At 38.3% G+C, this 25882-nt stretch overlaps 1 protein-coding gene across 1 annotated transcript; it reads left to right on the forward strand.

Moving 5' to 3' along the window:
- Positions 1 to 552: 552 nt before the first annotated feature.
- Positions 553 to 12775, forward strand: LOC149302448 (dual specificity protein kinase TTK-like). The gene is made up of 20 exons (XM_089482540.1): positions 553 to 694; positions 1348 to 1570; positions 1778 to 1884; positions 2253 to 2393; positions 2767 to 2884; positions 2986 to 3055; positions 3151 to 3248; positions 4102 to 4189; positions 4420 to 4546; positions 5176 to 5357; positions 5596 to 5735; positions 6086 to 6215; positions 6467 to 6559; positions 6919 to 7076; positions 7173 to 7324; positions 8072 to 8196; positions 10373 to 10549; positions 10689 to 10779; positions 11340 to 11428; positions 12686 to 12775. The coding sequence occupies exons 1-20, from the start codon at positions 553 to 555 to the stop codon at positions 12773 to 12775; spliced, it is 2541 nt and encodes an 846-aa protein (XP_089338666.1).
- Positions 12776 to 25882: the final 13107 nt, after the last annotated feature.

Below are 25882 nucleotides of genomic sequence, written 5' to 3' on the forward strand. Positions count from 1 at the left end.
AGCATCATCATATTCCGTAGTGCTTTACAATGGGTAAACAAGACATAACAAGTAATATATATCATAACAATTTGACTTTCAGAAACAAGTGAGGAGGCCCCTACTCAAACCAGCTTACAATCGAGATTATGATACCGTTACATTAATATTACATTTTTATATTAAGCAAACCTTGCACTGGAGACAGGTTAGCGGCTATATATGTTCTCACTGTTATAGATACAGTTTTTAGTAAGTTTTATATACTTTCCCCCGAATCAGTGTTGTTTGGATGCTATCGTTTTCAGGCAGCCTTACTTATATCTGGTTAATGGAACCTGCTTAGGCTTGTTACGGGTAGGCTGTGGTAGTAAAAGGTTACTAGTCCACCTTATGTAATGTATACGGTTAAATACACACTTTGCCATTTTGCTTGACTTTCTTACTCTTTCATTTTTTTTAAATTAAGCAACATTAGGAAAGAGTGTATTGTACTGCTGGTGGCAACTTCGTATAATATATGTTCCTTTGATTTATCTTTTTTTTTTTGTTTTGTTATAGATATATCGTAAAATGGATGATGAAGATATAAGCGAACGAAAATTAAAAATTGCTTCCATCTTGGACAAAGTTAAAAGTTTTAAAACAAAGTATGGAGCAGAAGATAATTGGACAGATGAGATAACCTTTTCAAAGTCTTCTGCTGATACAACAGGTGGGGTTTTATCTTTTCACTTTGAATGCTGTTTTATATTTTTTATATTGTATGCAAAGAGCCACTTTTTGTTTCAAAGTATCATTTTATTTCTTTCTAGCTAAATGCTTCTGGCAGGTCTCAAGTAGGGTATTTCTAAAAATATATATTTTAGGTGACCTTTTAATAAAATGCCTTGTTAGTAGATTGTAATTAGACAAATTATTTTAACAGGCAGCCTCAAATGCTATATTAGTCACTTGGTGTGGAATATCAGCTTCTAAAACGATGTTCTAGCAAAACAGAAAAATCTATAAAGACATCAACCTGGTTCCTAAAATCCTGCATAAATCTGTCCTATTGGCATATAAGGGATATAAAAAAAATAATGCAATGTTTTCTGTGGTCCCAATTGATTTAGAAAACCCATTCTTGTCATTCACAAAGAGTAGAAGTCACAACATTGGTATGTTTTCTACCGGATGCAATCAAAGTAATGTTAGCCGGTTGTGGCCAATTAAGAGTATCTACTTTGAAAATCTGCAGCACCATTCCACAAAGAGTATATATTATTATATGTTTTATGAAAGTATCAGCAGGACAAGTTGTTTTATGTGCAGCGTAAACGTGCTGCGTATTGATATTTCGTTTGATAATGTTTATTTCCTTTATAGAGCACTCTGGAATCCTTAGCAGTCTGCTAACGCCAAAATCTCCAAAGGAATGGCTGAGTTTCCTCGTGAAACTGGAGAGTACGGGACTACCTCAGAGCGACCGGATGCTGCTCAATAAACTGATGGACAACTATAGTCGGGCTGTCGGCTCGCTCCCTGCAGAAAAACACAGTCATAATGAGAGCTATGCTCAGATTCTGGTGCGGTTCGCTGAGCTAACAGCGTAAGTACATAGGGTGAAAGACCGCAGAACAACTCTGGAGAATGCTGCCGACTGCAGCATGTGTGCACTGGCTCTCCGAATCGCGGGCTATTGTGGAAATCTCTGGTGTGGAAGATGAGAGCTTACTTGATAAGCTTGCACTTCAGAGAGAGATCTCTCTCCTGCATCTAGGCTGCACGCTTATGTCATATTTTATTTTTATTGCAGAATTACTGATCCGGAAGAAGCACGTGAACAATTCCAGCTTGCCCATTTAAACTGCAAGAAATTTGCTTTCGTGCATACAGCTTTTGCTCAGTTTGAACTAGCAGAAGGTAATTTAAAGCAGAGCCCCGTCTCTCCTTCAAACCTCAAGTGTGTGATGCATGCAACAATTTACCCATAATCCTTATAATATTTCTTACTACTATTTCTTGTTACTACTGATATATATGCTGAATGTAAGCACAGCATTTGGTAAAGCTTAACATTAAATGCTGGGTGCTCTGAACTCGCACGCATGCATCAACATGGCCCATAAGACAAGGGTCACATTTAAATAAACCAAACATCGGCAGAGCCTTGTCCCAGTGAAAAATAGTTTGGTGTTCTTGTTAGAATGTGAGCATGTAGATATGATGTCATCGTACTGCTGTTGTGTACAAAAGAGTACATGTTTAGATTTATTTACTCTTTCTGGCAGGCAACATTAAAAAGAGTAAACAAATTCTTCGGAGGGGGATAGACTGTGGAGCGGTTCCAAGTGAAATGCTGGAGTTGGCAATGAAAAATTTGCAGTTAAAGAAACCACATTTAATTGAAGAAGATAAAGAGAATGTATCAGGTAAGTGAATCCTGATACATGTATAATGACTAGACCTTGCGATGAAGAATGTCTGACACTGTCTTGCCCAAATTGTGACCTCCCTTTTCATGGTTGTAAGGGCTCTGTCCTAAACATTCTCATTATACAAACTTGTGTAAAGATCCAACCTCCACATTGTGTATTAACCAACCTTGTGTAATGAAAGGACTGTTTTTCAAGTTGTGTTTTACTAATCGCCAGAAAAAAAAGCAGACAAGGCTGTCTCTCTAACTCTAGCTAAATAGACTTGATAAATATGCATAGGTTCTAGTTTTGATGGGAGCCAGGAAGGAATTATGTTGAATGATATGCTGAATGAGGACCCCCATTATTTTTTTTCCTTCTATTGCAGTACCATCAAGTCACAGTATTCAAGACACAGGAGAGCAAATCTATGTTCCCCAAAATCCCCAAAGGATGAAGAATGACAGTTCGGGAGAACTGTCTATGAAAGTGATGGGTTCTTTTGGGTACTTCACTTATTTTCTTTGCTCTTTTCGTTTTATAGATATAGATTATGCGCATATAGATATATTTGAATGTGTCTAAATGATGATATTTGGCTTTGCAGTGAGAGATTAAGTTCCCCTGAAGAATGCGGAGATAATGGGAGGAAGCCTTTGGTCAGCATTCCTAATAAGGTATTAGCTGTATTTGCATGCCCTCTCCCAGAAACTACATGTAAATGTGAATTTGCTAAGTTTCTCATTTTGGTGACTATTTTTGTTTTTGGAAGACATGTCCATTTGGTAGAGTACCCATGCGATTGATAACTTCACCTGAAATGGAATCAAGAACGTGTGAAGCTCCTGCTAACTCGAGCATTGTCAAAAGGTGAGCTGGGCCTTCTTAAACAAACCTAAATGTATTTTACATACTGTATTTGCTCTATGGTATAAGGTATTCTTAAAGAATTGTACATTTCTATAAACTATTCTTGAACACCGTATTACTCATTCATTGTTTTCATATTTAAGATAAGATGATAAAAGCTGAAGTGTCAGTACAAGTAGATCAGATTATAAATCTGTTATTCTCTGTCTGGTTTTTTTTTAAATTATCGTTATTTAAGTATTGCTAAAAAGAGAACCAAATAATCTCTGCTGCCCTGATCTATTAGGGACATCTCAAGAACTGCAGCAACGAAGAAGCCCACCTGTGGCAGTATGTAAAATAGTGGGAGTTCTGTTAGTATTAGGGAAGCCACACAATTTCATTGGCGTGTTTGCTGCAAGATCAAAGCAGGACCATCACTATCCCAAATACTTCAATTCCATTAAACTTTGGTAAATTTTAATTTTTTAAAAACCCACATCGGATAAATACCATGGAAACAACCATCTCAGCTTCTCATTCTCACAGTTTGCATGGGCCTTCCCCCAGTACTTTGTTACTCCGCCACACTCCTGAAAGCTGGTTCTGGTCCTTTTGGGTAGGGCGAGAAGAGTCAAGAACATAAAACTAAGTGCTAGGATTGTCACATTTTGCCACAGGTCGCATTTTTTCCCTCGGACCCAATATGCCTTTTAGGTAATTATTCCCAAAACAGTTTTAATACTGAACTGTAGTTATGCTAAAAGCTGTGAAAGTCTTAACATGAAAAGGTAGATTGGCAGCCGTTGATTATTCAGCTGCGTATTTTAAAATGTGTTTTGGCATATCCTGAAACGCGTTTGCTTTGTTTTAGGCAACCATTCAATCCGGTGCGTATGCCTGTCTTGCCTAAACTGAAATATACAGGAGAGGACAACCTACATAACTCACGAAATGAGAAGGTTAGAAACCAACTCTATCAAGGCGTTGTTAATTATAATTGATCATGTATTTCTTACAACTGAGAATTTGAGACAAGAACACATTTCGTTCAGTTCTGTCTAGTTAATCGGAATTGTATGTACTGTATATGATGCGTCTACAGAAACAGATATATCCTCTCATTATGTAAACTACAGTATATGTCAATGCATTATGTATTATCCCAACCCCCCTTTTAATTTTTTACTAGTTGTCAAATGATTTAAACAGCCTGGCCCACCTGCAGCAGACTACCGAAGACAGTGTAGAGATGAAAACACATTCTTCTATGATTCTGAACTGGAAAGATTCAAGCATCACTTTCAAAAGAAATGACGGTAAGTATTTTTGTCTATGTGGCAAATGTGGAAATTATTGTGTAATTATTGCACTAAAGTGTGTATGTAGGTGTGTATATATGTGTAATATATATATATATATATATATATATATATATATATATATATATATATATATATTACTATTGTTAAACAATCTGCATCCTACCCAATACTCTTGAAGGCGTGATTTATATGCATATGATAAACATGGCCCTTGGAAGACGATATGGTGGGGTTCTGTGGCCCATGATTACTGGTACGTTGTTCACCTGACTTCCTCTGTAGTCTGGTATTTCATGTGTGGTAAAAGATAGCTTTGGGCATCTAATGAGTTGCACACATGAGTAGTCTGCTAAGTTTTATTTTATACAAGCCTGTCTGTCCTATATTTGTTTTGCTTTTTGTTTTCAGATATTATGTTTAAAAAAACCCACTAATATAAATAATAAAAAATTAACCAGTCCGTCCAGTGAATAAAAAAATTCTCTTAATCTTTTTCTCTATCTTCAAAGATTTTTTTTTTTAACCATCTATTCATTTTGCCTCTCTTCTATCCCTACCTTTTGTACATGTATCGGGTGGTAAAACGCATTTATATCTATTGCTCTGTTTTATTCTAGTTGTAGATCTGACAGACGATAGAGATGTTATGACCGCTAAATTCAACCCTCCAGAAGTGAAACAACCAGAGCCATGCATTATTCCCAGCATTACCAGAAAGCAGTCAGATCCACCAAAGCAAAATGGTACTGATTCTGAGTGGAAGTGGAAAGTCCCAGAGACGCCCAGTGACATTTTTCATACTGAGGTAATTTTGAATTCCTGGGCCCTACATGAATGCCGTCATGCACTAGTCCGTATGATTTCTACCTTCAAAGTAGTGCTCTTTAAGCTGTTGAATCTCTGGTCATTGGTAAAATACTTTTGCCGCCATTTTGCTAAGTATAGATGTTTACATTTGCTGCTTCAAAAAGTTTGCTATGCTGTGTTGTCACACTTTATCTTATTTGTTTTCAAGGGAAAAACATTTACATTTTTATTCTCAGGGTAAACGGATGAGCTTTGAGCCAAACTCTTTTCCTATGCCCAAACGAGTATCTCCACCAGTGGTTGAACAAAAGAAATATGACCCAGTCTTTGTTTGTGGAACTCCTATCAACAAGCCAAAGGAAGATTACATGGAATGGTAAATATCCACATTTGTTTAAATGTTTGTGCTTGTGATGGACAAAAGTATGTCAAACATAGTCATCCAACTGACTTCTGAAAGACTTCACCTGCGCCTCAAAAAGATGTGGAAGTTAAAGTCTCTGTGAGTATGTTTAGTGGCAATGAAGGCTTGGGCATATGGCATGGAGCTGAAAACTAGGATAGCAGCAAATTGTAGCCATCAAAACACTTGTGGGGTTTCATTGACACGGATAAACTGTATTAGGGGCAATAACAGCTAGATGTCCTCTAGGGATTCTGAGGACTGATGGCACCAATAAACCAATATATCATTTGTAACACTAAATTTTACTTTGATTTTTAAAGCTTTAGAACTCCAGTTGTGAAAAATCCTCTTCCACCGATGCCTTCATTATCTACTCCATGCACCAACCAGTCCAGTTACCAGCAACCTCAAACACCAGCCAATTCATTTCTACATCCTGCCAGCTTTCCGGTAATTTTCTTTTGTAAAAATACATCTTGCAATAATTTAAGTGGACATAAAATTTATATTTTACAATAATGTTTTTTTTTCCCCCACCATGGAAGACAATCTGCTAGTTCACAATTACGCACCGAAAATGATAATTAGACTTGCTTATATTTGGTGGCAATTGGTGAAATCTTATTACGCAAGAAAATCAAAAGGGGAAACCACTGCAGTTTGAATCCTGCCAAGTCATCTTTTTTACTTTTTTATCCTAGATCTCAACACCGCTTGCTTCAAACGACTGTATAGTAGTGAAAGGGCGGCCATATGCTGTACTAAAACAGATTGGCACCGGCGGATCCAGCAAGGTAAGGACATAGATGGTGAAACTTAATTAAATGACACCTATTGGATGAAACAATGTCCATCAAAAATACACATTGCTATTTTTGATGGTGAATATGGAACAGAATCCCTATTGTATGTTCCTCTGCTAGTGAGCTTAATGCTGCGCACTACAAAAACCTGCATATTTTATAAATAAAGCTCAATGCCCCCGAGTGTGATTGACTTGTTAAAATGGGTTGCGTAATATCTAAGCGGTGTTAGGCACGCTTCAACAAGACTATCATCTGTACATGACCCTGTGTGAGAAGGTGGGGGTTTAGACATGGGGGAGCACTACTGTGCGCACTTATCACTATATGCCACTGCATTTATTTCACAGGTGTTTCAAGTAATGGATGACAAAAAGCACTTATATGCTATTAAGTATGTGAACCTAGAGGAAGCTGACCAGCAAACCATTGAAAGCTACCAGAATGAAATATCTCACTTGAACAGACTCCAGCAACACTGTGACAAGATTATCCGGCTTTATGACTAGTATGTACCTGACATATCTGTAAAATGATATCCTTTCTATATAATGAATGGAGAGTGTATATATTATGGTTTGGTCACGCGTGTGCTTCTTTGCAGTGAGATCACAGAGCAGCACATATACATGGTTATGGAGTGTGGAAATATTGATCTGAATTCATGGCTGAGGAAGAAGAAAACAATCAATCCTTGGGAAAGGAAAAGCTACTGGAAGAATATGCTAGAAGCTGTTCATACTATACATCAACACGGTATGCACACATATATTAGGGCTGGGAGTGATTAGCCGCTGGTTACACCATGTTCTACCTCGCAGGTCAAACTTTTGACATTTTTACCAATATTACCCCTTCTTAGATGGGTCACAGTTTTATGTATGGTGCTCACAGTATATAAGGTATAAGCCTTCATTTCCTAGTATAACAGCCTCTCATTAGTTGTAGGGTTTCTAGGGTAGAATTATAGTAGCTTGAGAGGACTAATCTTTTGCTACCTATTTATCTGCTGCACACACTGGTACAAGCATTTCTCGATGGATATACCCTATATACACTCATGCAATGTCTTATAGGTGGTGGGGAACTTGCTCACACCAATACAGATGTGTGTCCATTACATATTAAGTGTGCTTTATACATTTTCCGGTCTGAATATTTAAAATATAGGTATTTTGGTCAGTCATAAGAAGAGTACCCAAAATGCCACCACCGCTGTAGAAGCAAGAGTGTGTTGGTGGTCTGCCCTTTGGGGGCATAAAGGGCTCCACGGTATTTAAGTGTTAAAAAGAGCGTATGGTGGTGGAGATGAGTTGTGCAATAATACTTGAGGCCTGTTATAAGCATGACAATCTAGTTCTACTGTATTACATGGCATAGATAAAGAAAAAACTATAATTCATACAGCTATATAAAACACAGACTGTAATAAACTGCTGTAGCTGACATATTTAAACAAATATATACATGTGATCTGCAATAACTTCTGTTTTTGTTTTTTAGGCATTGTGCACAGTGACTTGAAGCCGGCAAACTTTCTAATTGTTGATGGAATGCTTAAGCTAATAGACTTTGGTATTGCAAACCAAATACAGCCAGATGTAACCAGCATTGTTAAAGATTCCCAGGTAACTTCGTCGGCCATTTTATTAATATTGTCTAGAATGGCTGGTTTGCCTTCACACTCCTGCTGTGTGCAAGCCATCTTTCTGGCTACTGTTCTGTGGGTGAATGTGGGTAGTATAGAAACGAACCTGTTGTGGAGGGGCCTAGTGGCTTAGCCCACCTAATAGGTCCTCATTACACACAGACCCTTGTGCACGTCTTATAGCTTTGACAGATTTTTAGCCATATATGAACCCATTTATAGCCTTAGGGCTTTTGTGTGTAAAATATAGAGCCGCAATGCCAGGTGGGAGTTATATCTGTATGGGGAATGACCACACATCCAAAATGTTTCTATGGGGACTACCATTAAAATAAGTCAAAGCCAGCTAGAAGATGGGTGGGCGTTCTGGTTCTCAAGGTGAAGGTGGTCCTCTGGGGAAAAGGGTATCCCAAAGAACTGTACCACCAGTCACGACACACCGAACAAGGGACTGGGCATAGTTTATACAGCCACTTTACCTGGGGAGGGGAAATTAACACGTAACACAACGACATGGGATTATGCAGACAACATCTGTACAATGGTGACTATACAACAGAGGTGAAGGGGTTAGGAAAGTAACCCTTAAAGGTAGACTAGATGGTGAGTTATTCTTAATACGCATTGAAATGAAAACAAGCTGAAAAGTTATTTCCATTTATAACCCTGTAATCAAAATAACATTGGAATCCCAATAATTTTCATGAAATGGGGGTCCAGCATCCCCTAAATGTACAAATGTAATGTGTAAACCTTGCATCCCTTTGTGTCCATACATTTTTTTTCCGATTATTAGTAATTGTAATTGGTTATATTTTATTTTAGGTGGGCACAATTAATTACATGCCACCTGAGGCAATTAAAGATAGCACTTCATATGGAGAGAATGGAAGACCAAGATCAAAGGTAAAGTTTGAGTATTTGTATATATGTTACCGTAGAGCGGACCTTCACACTACATGTGTAGAAAAGGGGAGTGTTGTAGACCATTTTCTGACTAATAATTATTAAATTATTAACACTTCATTGTTCTTTATCTCCAAAGTAAGCACCCGTTATTTGTTACCTGAAGAAAAACCAGACACTTCCTAGTGGTTTGTGTTTAGATTTTAATGAAATAATAAAATGGCAAATCTGCTATTGTTTGTTTGCTTAACATGCGGGTGAATATCGTGTTTTGTCTAACCGGAACAATACCTTTTCCTAAATATTCAGTATAAAGATACACACCACAGTTCTGCATATGTAATGTCTTCTTATCTGTTGGGTTGTTTTTTTTTGCCAGGAGCTACAGTTAGAATATATTTACACTTAATCTTTAAAGGGCTACTAACAATCAACAACAAATGAAAAGCCACATACATACTGTATCAATATACTTAAGCATTTGGAAAGGGTCCGGACTCTGCTTTGCCTTTTCCGGGTGGCTAGAATTCTAAATAATGGTGACAGCCGAGGTGTGTTTGCTCTGCTATAGTTCTTTCATCTGCCTTCAGGTGGAGCAGCTTTATCACTTATTGCCATAAATATTTAAGTTGCTGTGGCTTTTAATTGGTATGTTACCAAAATGACAATAGATTAATGTTTTATTGCTAAATGCTTCCCAATGAATGTAATCTATATGTCACCATGCCAATTTTGCCTTATACAATTAACTCAAAACCTATGAATAGATATATGTGAGTATATGTATGTGTGTGTATACATACATACATGCCTACATACATACACACAGTACTGCGCAAAAGTTTTAGGCAGGTGTGGAAAAAATGCTGTAAAGTAAGAAAGTTCTGAAAAATACATTTTCATACTTTATTTTTACCGTTTAACAAAATGGAGAGTGAGGGAACAAATTTAAAAAAATTAGTGTTTGGTGTGATCACCCTTTGCCTCAAAAATTAAACTACTAACATGTACTGTTTATATATGTGCGTGTATAATATATTGCTTAGATGCAGCTGTGATCAGTCTATAGATATACCTTGTTTGGTACTCCTGCCAAGGGGGGGGGGGGGGGGGGGTATGTGTAAGCTTTACTTATAGTTAATAACTATGACAATGATGTACATAGGTAGACTGTTAATAGATATGTTTTATCATATGTCTTTCACTTGTGTATGACTGAACTGTGTGGCTATTTTTTTTTCTTGTTTTAGATAAGTCCCAAAGGTGATGTCTGGTCCCTGGGGTGCATATTGTACTGTATGACTTATGGCAAGACTCCATTTCAGCATATTACAAACCAGATCACTAAACTGCATGCCATTTTGGACCCTGGCTATGAAATAGAAATCCCCAATATTCCAGAGAAAGACCTCCAGGATGTCCTTCAAGTATGTTTCGCTTCTCACTCTCTTTTACAATAATGTTTGGGGTCCGTTCTTTCAGGTGTTATCCCCCATGTCTTTAGTGATCTCTTTAAGTGTTTACTATATAGAGTTATATTTTAGTGGTTTATTTTCTCTTTTCTAGAAATGTTTAATAAGAAATCCAAAAGAACGTATATCCATTGCTGAACTCTTGGCACATCCATATGTTCAGATTCCACATCATTCACGGTCAGGTATGTAGAAATGTATTCTGTAATACCTAAACCTGACTTTATTATGAAGGACATCACTCAAGCATTCTCAGAGCTGGAAAAATTACTGGTAGACTGACAGCAGGACAGTAGTTGTCTCTTCGATCTGTTTTACGTCGGCAGCAATCCGCAAACGCAGTAAGTTAGTCAGATGGGTCTATTCATTAAAGTATGCGTTGGTAGGGTAGTTTATATGAGAGTTATGGTTTCATCTCTTACTTAACCATTCATTATGAAGGACTAACAAGTGTCTCCCATGTGTAGAGTGGAGCTGGCCCTGAGGAGGCATCATTTCTCTGATTTAATGAGGCTTTATACAGGACCAGCCAAGCTCTTCCTGCACCTGATGCATTTTGTATAGTAAAGTAATGGAGCTGAAACACAAAACCCCCCAAAACAGTTAACTTGGCAGCAGATAAGTTATACGAGTGACTACAAAACTTTTTTTCCCAAACCAGATGTCTTGATTCACTATGGTTACTGCAAACTTAGTTTGTTAACTTTCTGTGAAATGCAATTAAAAAGGCTATGCTTTCTTTCAGCTGAACAAATGCAGAAAGACGAAATGAAACGTATTCTTGGCCAACTCATTGGACTGAATTCTCCAAATTCCATATACAGAGCAGCTAGGGTGAGTGTCTATCAGCAAAACCCCTCTACGTGGGGAAAGTGTCATTGTATACATCATTTCCGCATGTAAACAGTTATTTTGTGTACTTTTTGTCTGTACATATTGAGTTTAACTATGAGAGGTCAGCCAGGGTAAAGCTAGTGAATTGTATTATTTTTTTTTCTCAGTGCAACGACATGCTATTTGGCAAATATACCTTTTTAGGGTAAAATATTGGTCAAAAAAGATGTTCCCCCAATTTTCATCCCGTTATGTGTTGGCTCCTTTTTGGATCATGTATGTTCTTGCGCTGAATCATTTCCAGACATCCCAACTCTCCTGAAAGTTCCAGGAGTGTCCCGCATTTCAATAGCGGCTCCCTGCAAACTGTAACAGACACCCCGGGAAATAGCGCGAGCGCAAGTTCAATTATCATTAAACATAAAGGTGTAAGCGCACATGCCCCGAAACACAACCTTAGAGTAAATCTGTATATATACTTGCATAAAATGTGGTATAGACCTCTCTTTTAGTCCTGTAAATTGAGACATAGAGAGATCATAGTGTAACCCATAAATGCAGTAATGATTGTAATGGGGTATAGAATAGACTCACATGGCATAGAGCCGTGAACAGGCTCTATATAAACAGCTCCGGGTGCCCACTTGGGGTGTAAACGAAAGGATGCCTTCCTTATCCCCATTGATCTCTCACTCGCACTCAACAAAATCTGTACTCAGGTGTGCCTGTGCTCTAGTCCTCCTCTGTGGCATGTCCCGATAGGTTAGTTAGCACAAAGAGAGACCAATCAGTTTTCTTGGTAGGCGGGCTTTTACAGTGTACATACACAGTGCGCATGAGATACCAATCAGGACGTGCGCTGTGTCACTCACTCTCCCTGCTTCTGAAGCGCCTGTCTACCGCAGGGGAGGACCAGGGCACGGGTACCTTCTGGTGGTGGGGTGGGGGTGTGGTTCCCGATGAAGAGGCCTCACTGAAATGACTTTTTTCAGGCTTGGATGTCTGCACACACAGTACTGATTTAAACAGTAGTATCTATTGTACACATATGTTTTCAATTGTATTGATGTTTGATCACTACATCTTCAAAATGAACTCTCCAATACACATACACATTGGGTCTATTGCCAAAAAAAGAGCTTGCAGGGGAGGCAAACAATGTCACAATATTGTGACAATTATCAAGGGCAACCCACAGCATGCAAAGGGTTAACCATTATGTACAGTAAATAACGATAGGTTTTTTTTTTCTTCTAGAACCTGTATGACCAGTGTAACAGTGAGATGAGTCTTGATTTATCTGCGATTGGAAAACCAACAAATCCGAACACATGGACCACGAAGTGACACAAACGGGTCCTGTTCCTGGAACCATAACGCACAGAAAGCTTCCACCCCACATGCTCTTAGCTCTTGACTGTTTCAGAATGTTTATAGTGTTCATTCTTTGTACCTTGTGTTAACTATTGTCATAAGTAATCCGTAAACATGAATCCTCGACGGGCAGTCCTGTGTGTATATATTTTCTGTTTTCGAAAACCAGATAATTGGTGTCTGAATAAATCTTTGTAAATATGAATTCAAAGAATCTCCATTTTAATGCCACTAAATTCATTTGCCATGGCTCAGCAGGCAGTATCTTCTTCTTATTCATTGTACAGTAAGAACTAAAGCTCCCATTTGTGAATGTGAGTAAGCTGCTACAGAAAAAAGCCAGTTTGCAAATCAAAAAGTAAAAGTAAACTTTCATCTAAAGTAATAATCCCATTGGTGAAGCAAAAGCATAATCTTTCTTTTTTCTTTTGTAGCCTTATATAGTGTTTTATAAAACGCTCTGTCTGTGACCTGGACATGTATACAAATTTGTTTTCCATGTTACAAGGATAAAAATGAGACTTCATTCTGTTGAGCTTGCTCTTCATTCCGACAGAACCTGGTGCTTGCACGCCATCATGGGGATTTAACGTTAGCTGAAGAACTGCCTATTTCAAGCCCATAGCTAGGAGATCAAAAGTATTATGCTGACGTATAGTAATTTAATTGGATGTATGAAAGTCCTAACTTTTTAATGTCTGCGTTAAGTACCTCAGTAACATAGATTGCCGCGTTGCTTGTGAGCTACCAGCCTATAACCAATCTGTTATAATGACTGTTTTTATCACATACAAAACATCTAGAGTTTGGAGTTTCTTTTTTGAAAATGTATCTGTACAATAAATTACGATATACAAAGTATACCGTTTGCAAATGCTGTAGCTATGAAACATGGGTACCAGCATTAAAGAGAATCTCATCATTTGGGGAAATATTTTTTTCTTTTGTAGCCATATATAGTGTTTTAGGCAAAATGTAAAATATATAGTTGAATATCTTTTTTCAAGTTCTCCACGTGGAAAATGATACCCAGCAATGGTTCACAAAATGACTTGGTGTGTCCAAAGTGATGAAACAATGGGAACACCAAATATATTTTATTTATCCTTTGCAGTAGAGTCTGTAGGGTGGTAACTCTCCCACCCTAATGAGAGATCGCCCTTATAACTGCCCCATATAAACTATGGAGCACTGTGCCTAATGGCAGAGCCTCCATGGTGACACTACGCTGTGTCGAGTTTAGATGTAGTTGATATCTGTGGATGGAGGCTGGTGGTGGGGTGCTGGGTCAGGCCTAGGTCAGCACCCAGGCATAATACCTCTCTGTACAAAACCACCACTGGATTATCGGATCACATCCAAACATTGCTTTAGGTTTAAAAGACAAGGAGATGCTCTTTCACACATATTGGGTGTTTCTATACATACAGAAACACAGAAATATTGAAAATTGCATTACGTTACTTACTAAGTACTTTAATATGCATCCATGTTTGATGAAGCTGGGGCAGTAGACTGTCATCATAGCTTAAATTATTGGACTATACCTTTGGGTAGTATATGGATGTCATTAAATATAAGCTCAGAAGATGAAATGGCAAGAAACAGCCAAAGAATTCTATCTAGAACGGACTGCATATTTTCATTAGTTACTATACGGAAGTGTAGTAGTATCAATGCGGGGCATGTTTACTTGGCTTTCTTATTTTTGTGCAGCTTTCTTTTTAATGTAGCTGAAACAATCTAAGACTATAAGTGTTATTACAAAAAATACATAGATTACATAGATAACTATGTATAAATATATAAGGGGGCAGTACAGAGATCACTCCGAGGACCTATTTATACCCAGGACTGTATCTATAACAAGGGGACATCCTCTACGGCTGGAGGAAAGGAGGTTTCTACACCAGCACAGACGTGGGTTCTTTACAGTAAGAGCGGTGAGATTATGGAACTCTCTGCCAGAGGAAGTGGTTATGGTAAACTCAATAAAAGAGTTCAAAAGGAGCCTGGACGTGTTTCTTGAAATCAATAATATTACAAGTTATGGATATTAGATTAATAGGGACAGAACGTTGATCCAGGGATTTATTCTGATTGCCATATTTGGAGTCGGGAAGGAATTTTCCCCCTGGTATGGGGCAATTGGCATCTGCTTCATAAGGGTTTTTTTGCCTTCCTCTGGATCAACACAGTAGGGACACAATATGTATATAGGTTGAACTTGATAGACTTTGGTCTTTTTTCAACCTTATGAACTATGTTACTATGTTACTATATTGTGCAGTGTATTTAGCATTTTCAGTAACAAAGCAGTTAAATGAGTTATGCTGAACCCTGCTGAATATTTCTAAAATGCCTTGTTACACCATAAAATGAAATGACTCTTTAGCGCTAGATTTTGTTTAAACTATAACGCTGAGGGTTATCTGGAGTCATTTCACCCTTTCTAAGGTTGTTGACATGGTATAACCTGATATAACCCAGCAATAAATGTCTGGTAGGCTCATGTAGAATTGCTATGCTATTAACAGATAACTGTGAATAGGTTTTCCTTTTTTTTTTTCTTCTTCACACACATATTGTAGCCTAAATAGCATCCCCATACTCTACTGAGTATCTTCTCACATAGCCCATTACATATTTGATGGTGTTACATGGACACCCCATCATCCCAGTTCCTCCATTGTATGTTTGGTTCCATGCCAACGGTTGGATCCTTCCTTAAAGCACTCATTTCTACGCATGTATATTCTTACGCACAATTATATCAGCTACAGGTTAGATGCAGACCACATCTCGCTCTTGGTAATCATCGCAGGTTATGGAGACCCAGAAATAAATGATCTTAGCAGATATTGCTAAGAAAATATACATTCTACTACTATGATAATATTCCATGTTATGTATAAAACGATTTGTTACTATGAGACGTGGTAGCTCTTTTAAAAGAATTACCTTATTCATGTGGAGAGCTGAGAAGAAATCACATTTTCTCACCACCTAAGATTTTGAGATGTGAGATCATGCTAATAATATTACCATAATCTGGGTTTACTAGCAGTAATAAAAAGCTTTCTATGCTGCTTACTGTTCTTTTACTGTGAAATCCTGCTTGTCTCAACAATGTGGAATGGACTGCCATAAGGTGTTGTGTTCAATGTCAGAGGGTCTTATTTGGTGCCCTACTAAAGGGACTAGAGGTTTAGTACACCTATGATGGTTGTGAGAAGTGGTTCACAGCTAGATGTGGCTGCACAACCACACGAAGGGCATTTGAATGATGGGCATTATAAATGTGTGAAAAAATTCTTGTGTTAGGAAGATACTGGTAAAAATTAACCAGTTTTTGGTCCCAAGTAGGAACCGTCCCTTTTAACGAGGGAAATACCTCACTTTTGAGCCATGTTATTATATGATCAAATGTGAAAATTTAATGTAGTCTGTTGATCTTTGCAAAGCTCCATCTGAGTGAGCAATCAAGAATAGAAATAGTTAAAATATAATTCATATTGAAAATTGTACCAAAAATATACCAAATGGAAAGCTGCTTTTAACCTTGGCAAATTGAATGCCTTTTCAAGTTGGAGGCAACATTGATCCCTGGATGTTTGCCACAAGGGAATATATTTTACATCAGATTGTGATAATTTCCTTTATCTTCCATTCGTATCATATTTTATTGTTCTGATTCAGATAGTTACGTTTACTGTTATCTGATAAACTTTCTGATTTTCTTATTAACAAGAGAACATAATAAGGGGAGCTCCATCTACAGACATGGCTAGAATTTCACCAGTTGGTTTTTAATTCAATCCCATGTTATATTCAGCCAATATTTCACTGTAAAATAGGTGCTCTAATCCAGCACTTTAACGCAATTGAAATAGGAAAACAGTTAAAAATGACCTATAGCTATAAATAGGGCGGGTTTTATTGGCTGTGAGGCTTTATTTAGTGGTAGAAAATCAAATGGCAAAGAAATATATTAGCCACAAAACATGGTATTCACCTAAAATGGCTCAATAGACACATCAAAGAAAAGATCCAGTCTGGGTAGGTGTATCGCCACTTAACATACCACAACTTCTTTCTGACGATCGCCAACTGACCTGTAACCTTGCCGCAACTCCCTTCACTCCAACACCTAAAAGACCTCCAGGAACCTCCATAACCTTAACCCGCAACAACTTAATGAATCCCTTCTACCTCTCCTTCCCAATATCTTCCTACCTCTACCTCTTCCTGCCCTCATGTTGCTTCTGCATAATGTAACCAGTCCTAGATGAAGCCTCCTCCCTTCCACCAGAGCCACTGCACGCTAAACAGATCCACCTCCTCCGAAGGTGATCTTCTTCTACACCTGCAAAGAAAATTCACATTTACCTGTCCTTTGCTACAGTGTACTGTTTCTTTTATACAACTTACTTATAAAATATGAGTCAATTCATGAAAAAATCTTCTAATCTTTTAATTTGATCACTAGGTCAAAAGGCATTTGCTATTTTTACCTGTGTGTGAAAGTGTCAGGGATAGATAGCAGCGGAACAACTTTTCACCTCCATTTCTCGCAAATAAGATTCTTAAAGGCTGTTGGCTTCGCATTGACATGTAGATCTCGTCTTTTGGACTATAACAGCTATTTTTCAAATTTATATAGAAGTAAGTGATATCAGCATTGGCATGTTTAACAGAATACTTGAATCATGTTCTTACTTTCTGAGGGACCTAGAAAAAAATAAATCATTTAATCTTTGATATATTTGACATGGTCACCACTATTATAATTCTTATACAAATTTCCACCCTTTTGTGGAACATTGTCCATTACCTACCACCAGCCTAACTTTTCCTACAAGGTACTGGGTTCTTGACGTGGAGTGACCCTGGTAAAAACCACCCTGTGAACACGATGTCTATAATATAGATTAAAAATAATAATTCAAAATGTTAGTAATTAAATTAATTAAATTCAAGTCATAGATTTACATTCACCCTTGTTAATTTAGTCCTATTTAACTAAATATAACTAAAATGCTTTGAGATCCTTGAAAACGTTCAGTGTCATTTTTTTAAACCAGTAATTGTCCTGAGAATTTCAAACTTTATCCCATCTAGTCAGCCGCTGACTACTTAAATCAATGGGTGAGGTGAAGAAATGAAGAAGTTATCTCAATAGGGTTGGCCCTTCATCATGTATAGTGAAGTGAGAGAGCTGAAACTACATCTCCTGTCAACTCTTTTTTTTGAATGGACCCAAAAGTGTATGAAATTATCCTGGCTTGCTGTATACTTCATAAAATTATCATGGATGCATGTTTATTGAAAAAGATGGACACCAATTGCTAACAGATCATTAAGGCTTTTAATTATCCAGTAGTTATTATCTTATGCTTTTACCACATTAATCAAATAACATTAACAAATTATAACATAACATGAACGTCAATGGGGCTGATGTTTGAGTTTTCTTACACATCAGGATATATCATATATGTTTAAACTTCAATATTGAAAATACGAACTTTTGCAGCACATATCTATCATATAGTTATAAAAGAACTAATGTATGTATGCAATCTCTGGCAAGAAATCTCTTAGAAGATAAGATGTGATTTTGTAGGAACACCATGCACCAAATTAAGTTTTTCTTAACACTACAGCAATGAAGGATCTGGAATGTGTGTAAATTTCTTGTTATAATTAATTATATATATATATATATATATAATATATAAAAACTATATAAATATATAGCAGTGCATTAGCAAGGCCCTGGCTGCTCCGTAAAATGACTATATGTCTTTTCTTCTATTCTGGTAGCTTTCTTTTCACTTATATGAGTCACAGCACAATTCTACCAGGGATTGGAGAGGACATTCATGCATAGTGCCCAGCTATAGTGCTGTGGAAAATTATTTTCCCCTTTCCAGTTTCTTCTGTTTTTGCATATTTGTCACATTTACGTTTTTCAGATCATCAACTAATTTTAAAGATACACATAAAATGCATTTATTATTAGACTTGGGCCCCAGCCAACTCTTCGTGTTTGTCTTCGTGGGCAAAAATCTTTGTATTCCACTAATATTTTCCCATTCCTGTGTTCGGGCGAATATTCGTGTAGATTCTTCGTGTTCATTTTTTTTACGGGGTTTTTTTTGTAGAAGGGGTTAATATGGGGTTAATGCGGTAACGGTACACAGCAGCTTTGGCGCCAGGATTTTAAAGGTCCTTACGAACAACTCTATTGGTCGCCGGCAGGGGAGATTGGAGAAAATATAGTGGGAAACAAATGAAAAAGGAAATAAAGAAATACAAATAGACAAATAATATAGGAAGTTTGGCGACGTCATTGAATCCATAAGATACAGAGAGTGCCACGACATCTAAAAAAAACAAACAACCTTAATTAGATTGGTATATCAAGCACAGAAAGGATTCATCTTAATTAAACCAACATAACATAAAATGGCAAAAATACAGTATTTAGGGTACTGGCAATCCTTGGCATTGAAGGGTTAAGAGTGGGGAAACTTTATTAACTTATATATATATATATATATATATATATATATATATATAGTACATTCAGAAATACTTCATTTCATTACCCTATATAGGGAAGATCACCTTTGCAATATTGAAGTTATTAACACAACTGTGTGTTGTAGACATTTGCACTGAGCAGCAGTGAGTGGGACTATAGGATAATATATAGGAATGCATTGAAGTTACTGTAACCAATAATATAAGTCAGACAAAAATAGTATATGGTGTGCAAAGTACAATCCTTTTTAATTTTGAAACTTTTTTTTGCATACCACTTGTGTTTTATTGCCTCGCTGTACACACCTTCATGCATTTTTGTATAACATTACTTGTTATACAATTAATTTTAACTACTTGCTTTAACAGGACATGGTCTCGTTCATACACGACTATGTTTGGTTATATCCTTGTTATTCTATTTTGTCTGTTTTGTTGAGGATATGGATAAGTTTTTATGTATAAGTGATTGTGTATTCATTTAGCTGGTTATTGTTGTAATGTTGGACCACTGTTTTGAGAATATTATTGGGACTGCAGTATTATATTGACTTTCAGGGTTATATATTTTGTGTTTTCACCCTGTATGCATATTAAGAATGAGCCATTGACTAGTCTGTGTTTAAGTGTCAATTTCCAAATCATTTTACCTGTTATGTATTCATTATTGTCTGGTGCATTGTCTGCATAATCTCATGCCATTATGTTATGTGTTAATTAATAATTATGGTCTATGCCCAGTCCCAATAAAGTTCGTTACTCTGAGAACCGGAGCAGCTAACAATGTTGTAGTGGAGCCACAGGGACAGCTTCTACCTTGTACCTCCAATCGGAGAAGCTCCAACCTTTTGCGGAAGTACAGAAGGAGCAGAAGCATACTGAGAGGGAACCAGGAAACCAGTAATGTAGCAGGGTCATGTAACATCATCATGACGCCACGGATAAAGTTGTGTGTTAACCTGAATTACTTAAGCATGTGTAAAAATGTGTGCCAGTAGATAATCTGGGAGGCCAGGTTCACAGAAAAGCAGACAGAAGAATGAAGACAAAAGAACAAAAGGAAGCAAGACAGGAAGCGGGACAGGGACACACAGGTAGTGGTGGAGAAGGTAAGAAGACATTTGGAGAAAGTGTGAGAGAGGGTGAATGTAAGTGTGACAGTGTGTGTGAATTTATTAATCATGATGGGTGTGGGTGTGGTGGGAGGCAGCACAATGTCTTGGGCTGGCCCTGATGGTTATACAGATATATTATACATTAAACAGGTTCAGGCTATAGCACCAGTCTATGGAGGGCCCCTTTCCCTTTTGGCACATGTTAAAGATGCCCCTGATTCTGGGTCTCCTAATTCATATTTCCCCATTTATCAGCAGCTGTTCAATGATGATATTTGTGCACAAAGTATCACTACAATGGCGGGCAATCATGGCCTTTCATAGTATAGGATACTGAGGAGCCTAATACCTAATTTGGGCCCAAAGCACCTGATACTTCCAGTCACATAATATTGCGTCTACTTTGCAACTATCCAGGGCAGCCTCTGATCTCTGAGTGGTGGTAGGGGTGGCCCTTGGCTCTTCCCTCCCCTTGCCATGGTGTGGGCCACTTCCTGCTCCTTTCCCCAGTCTTAAGGGCTCGCCTCATCCCCACTGACTTAGTCCAGCATCCTCCCTCCATAAGAATCATGTATTTACCATGTATTTACCATGTATTTATAAAGCTTGTTTGTCCCATTAGGATAAAGCTACTACTTATTTTCTTTGTTAAAGGCCAATCGTGTGCCTTTTTTTTTCAAGGGCCAGTGAAGCAATCAGTGTTTGCTTCCCTGATATCCTTGTTTCGGTAAAGAGAGTTTACACTCACTGACTTTCCTGGAAGGTGCCTTGCAAGGACAATATTCTTTTGTAATTATCCTTTTCTCTAAGTGAGCAATAAAATCAGTAAAAGTCTAATTTCTTTCTTTAAACTTACTTTGACAATGATAAGTGTGGCCATACACATTAACCCAGACGAGCACATAGACACACCTAGCACACAAAGTAACCTTTCCAAATGACCTCATACATATGAAGTAGTTAGCTTAGAACACATTCATCCTGTTAGATTTTGGGCTAACATCTTGGTGACAAAATATATGCATTTTGTAAAAAAGGAAAAATGGGGAGGACGTAGGTGAGAAAATGAGAATGGAAGTAAAAATAAAAAGCGCTTAATATGTTATTAATCATGAATTTATATGTTAGAAATAATAATATATTAGACACGTTGCTAATCAGCACATGTAAAGTGCCCTGTGCTATGTGTTGTGATGTATAACTGGGTAACTTATTCCCTTATGTTAGTTTGTAGATCCCACATACTGCAGCGCAGTACTTTACATGTGCTGATCAGTTGCATGTGAAACATGTAGCTCAGATGTGGGCATCCTAGCATTCTGATGAAACTTGTCTGCCCATTTTTTTCCCGTTACAAGACATCCAACCGTATTTGGAACTTTTCCTAGTCACATGTTTAACCCCTTCAGGACCGGCGTTCTCATACTGCGTCTTCTCAAGACCGCAGTTTTATTGAAATATTTTAATTCCGTGCTCGTGATTCGCTTCAAGGCCGTCCCTCGCGATCCCAGCGCCCATAGCGACGCTGGATCGCGCATCATCGATGACGTACCTGGTGCGTCCTGGTCTGTGGGTGACACCCAACCAGGAAGTACCAGGTACGTCGCCCGTATGGAAGGGGTTAAGATAATCATATGCATGCCTAAATACCCAGTGGCGCCACTAGGGGGTTGTGGCAGGTGCGCTGATGGTGTCACTTGAGGCTGCCATCCTCTAGTGACCTGTTTTTTTCCCCCATACATGCGGAGCAGTGACTATGTGTGTGACTGCATGCGTGACTATGTTACTGTGATACCTAGGAACTCCGGGAGAAGCTCCACTTCTCAGGTTCTCCAGGTCAACACTCAAGTCCTGACATGCCCCACTCCCCACCCATTTCCCACTGACATCGGCGGCAACGCCCACCAACATCAGCGGTACTGCCCTCTGACGTCAGTGGGGAGTCCTGGCCGTGTCTCTGTAGCCAGAGCCCTCAAGTTCCCTGGTTGTCCCACTTTCCCACCACTCTCTCTTTGAAGAAATCATATCCAACATCTCATCTATGTCTCTGTTCCCCTCATTTTAGATTATTATCTTTAAAATGATGTCCCTCCTGTACATTTACTGATTTATGCATTGAAATGTTTTTGTTTTGCCCCTCTCTCACCTTTCCTGCACGCTATGCAAATTATATAAACAGAGTACATTTAGAACATCAATGTACAATGATCTTTATATAGACATGACAATATGCAGCACAAAACCCACACAACTTAGAGGCATCATTTTCAAACCCAGTTACTGTGTTTATATCGTTGTTTTCTGTTACATTCTGTTTGTCAGTGGCTGTGCTATGTGCCAATATATGCTAATAACAATAAATATGCTATGATTCACTATGGTTATCTCACACGTGCTTTATAAGTCCCGATAATGTATCTTTAGTGTTTACTGTGACAGCTGTTACATATCCCAGATGTGATAAGGAGCACCGCATAGACGTTATTATCTCCTTGTTATTTTTTGTGACTATGTGTCAGGCTGGCACCATATGGTAAATTGTGATAAAATTTGTGCTTCTTTGTTAAGTACAAGGCCAACTTCCAACTCATAAAATTATTACATGGAAATGAGGCAGTAGCTCCTCACTTCCAGTCCACAGCTCACACTATCTTAGTACTCCAAGAGAGAGAGCATGAGAGGTACTTGGATAAAGTGCATCATAATATAATTAATAATAGATTATTAAGTTCACCAAGTATCACTATTAGAAATAGATTAAAACCCCCCATAAGATCAGCATGTGACTGCCATCGGATAACAAAGGGTGATTACTTCACATATGTATCAACACTTAATGCCTCAACAAGATGGGGATGGACGTATTCCTTATGATGTTTATAATAATGTACCTTAATGATAGCTGCAGGGCTGGCATTGATGAGGCGACTTTGGCATGTTAATGGAAGCGGCCGGCGGCTGGACGCGTGCAGCCAAACTACGTTTTGGTCATGTAGCATGCAGCTGAGTATATGCAGCCAGTGGCCATACACTGTAGAACCCGATCTGCTGCTGAAGTGTGTGGCGCTGTCGGCCAGTGGCCCACCGGGCATTTGCCCAGTGTGCCAGATGGTCAGTCGGGGCCAGGATAGCTGATCAGTCCCATTAAATGTTCATGGGAAACATTTTTCAAATGGAAAGAGTGACTGCTCTTTTGAATTGATATATATATACAAATATATATACTAATCTCCCCTGTCCCTTCCCCATCTAGCCTACCTTATCTTCGTGGCATTGTGGGAGTTGACGGAAGTGGAAATCTGTAGGTTCGCTGTCAGGGGTTACAGGGCAGTGCGAGTGAGCCTATTGGTCACCTACAGGGACCTCCTCTGGCATCAACCAATTGGCGACTCTATTGGTCTCCAGCAGGGAGCATGTCTGCCATCAACCATTGGTTGATGGCAGACAAGCCCCCTGCTGGCGACCAATAGAGTTGCTGATATGGACATTTAAACTCCTGGCGCCAGAGCTGCTGCGGTACGCGTTAACCCTGTATTAACCCCTTATAAAAAACAGAAAAAACGAACACGAAGAATGTCCGCGAATATTCGCTCGTTCCTTCTCTTTGAAGATTTCATTTTTGACAAAGACGAGCACGAAGACGAACACGAAGACCCCCCTGGTGCCCAAGTCTAATATATATAGTTGCCCAAACAACCATTACTTTTGGGTTTATTCACACAAGTGGGGGTTGGCAGGGGAGTTTGCAAAATCCATTGGATTCACAAAGCATTAAAAGGGCAATCCATGGTGAATTTTTCTGCATAGATGGAAAAAGTTAAAAAAGTGGAAGCATGAGATATATTCATGTATTGTTAATAAGAGAAAGCAATTCAGCAAACAAGTATACACACGTATGCCAATATATGCTTAAATATTCAGCATATAGACATGTATAGTGGTACATACTACTATTCTAAACATTGTAAACAGGACAGAAAGGCTTAATACCCTTCATTGTTATACACCTAACATTGTGGTAATAATCATCGGAGCAGACCACTAAAGGTAAAACGAACTTTTTGCATAGTTTTGTATAATTGTTTTTAATTTTCTCAGAATTTCCATTTGGTGTTATTTTTTTGTATATGTGGACTATTGAGAATAAAAATTTTAAGTACCGATTATAATCAAAACCAATTATAATTATTTTCTTTGTTATTTTTATTGGTTTACATCTACATTTAAAAAAAATATATTTTAATGCCTGAGATGAAAAAAAGAACCGTGTTATTACACGTTACTGCGTTGAGATAACGTTCTAGAAATAAAACTTGAAAGAAACTAGTTACCAGTAATGTGTTTTGGGACAATCATATTAGCCACATCACACACAATACTTGTACTTCTGTAACCAAGAAACCAAGTATTTTCTGTGACTCCTGTCTTTTCTATCCTTATCAGAAAAATAACTTTTGTACATTAGGCTAATTGCCCAGAAATATTATGATACAGACAGTAGTATGATTTCAGGTTATTTTTAGCATAAAAGTCATTAAGTGCAAAATAAAGTTAACATCTTTTTAACATCTTTTTAGAGAAACAAATATGTCTATTATCCATTTTAAAATTTGGTGTTGCCTTTCCATTTTTCCATCTTTCTGAAATATAACGTAAGATTTCAACAAAAATCAGTGGAAAAGGGATTTGGGGTGATACAGTTGGGGCTCTGCCTACATTTGACAAATGTACATAAAGACTATATTATTTTTCTGTGTTTTTAGGATATTAGGCTATATTCCTTGCTGATGATCTTGTGACAATAAATAATGTAATTCCTTGCACTATTTTCAAATGCTGTTGTGAGTATATGAATAGTGTTATATAATTTCCTACGCAATATGTTTCATCCCAAATGTCAGAGCTCTGTGTGGGCCAGTCATGTTTTTCCAGACCAAACTCTGTATGGACCATGCTTTGTGCACTGGGGTCTGTATGGACCTTGCTTTGTGCACTGGGGTACAGTCACTCTGAGAAGTTGGAATTATAGCAATTTCTAAAATGTCTTGGTATTCTGAAGAGGACGTATCCAGGGCCGGCCCTACAATGGAGCCGACTGGGGCAATTGCCCCAGGCGGCACTTCAGAAGGGGCGGCACTTTGCCGCCCCAAGCGTTTTTTTTTTTTAGCGGAGGAGAGAGAGAGGGGCACCGAGTGGTTTTCGCTTACCCGCTCGGCGCCCCTCTCTCTCTCCTCTGCAGCGAGTTTACCTGTTCGGTCTCGGTGCCGGCTTGTAATGCAGAGCGCCGGAAGTGACGTGAATTTCCGGCGCTCAGCATTACAAGCCGGCACCGTGGCAGCACAGGGAGACTCGCCGCAGGACTGTTTAAGGGTAAGTACCGGGGGGGTAGATAATGCCGCCCCCCCCCTCGGCGGGG

The sequence above is a fragment of the Sceloporus occidentalis genome, unplaced genomic scaffold (assembly GCF_023333645.1).
Source record: "Sceloporus occidentalis isolate IW3139 unplaced genomic scaffold, rSceOcc1.0.p SCAF_19, whole genome shotgun sequence".
NCBI lineage: Eukaryota > Metazoa > Chordata > Lepidosauria > Squamata > Phrynosomatidae > Sceloporus > Sceloporus occidentalis.

Coding starts and splice junctions, on each gene's coding strand:
- LOC149302448 (XM_089482540.1), top strand. CDS start 553: ATGGATGATGAAGATATAAGCGAACGAAAATTAAAAATTGCTTCCATC. Junction 3,249..4,101: donor AACTCGAGCATTGTCAAAAG/GTGAGCTGGGCC, acceptor GCTTTGTTTTAG/GCAACCATTCAATCCGGTGC. Junction 10,780..11,339: donor TCCACATCATTCACGGTCAG/GTATGTAGAAAT, acceptor GCTTTCTTTCAG/CTGAACAAATGCAGAAAGAC.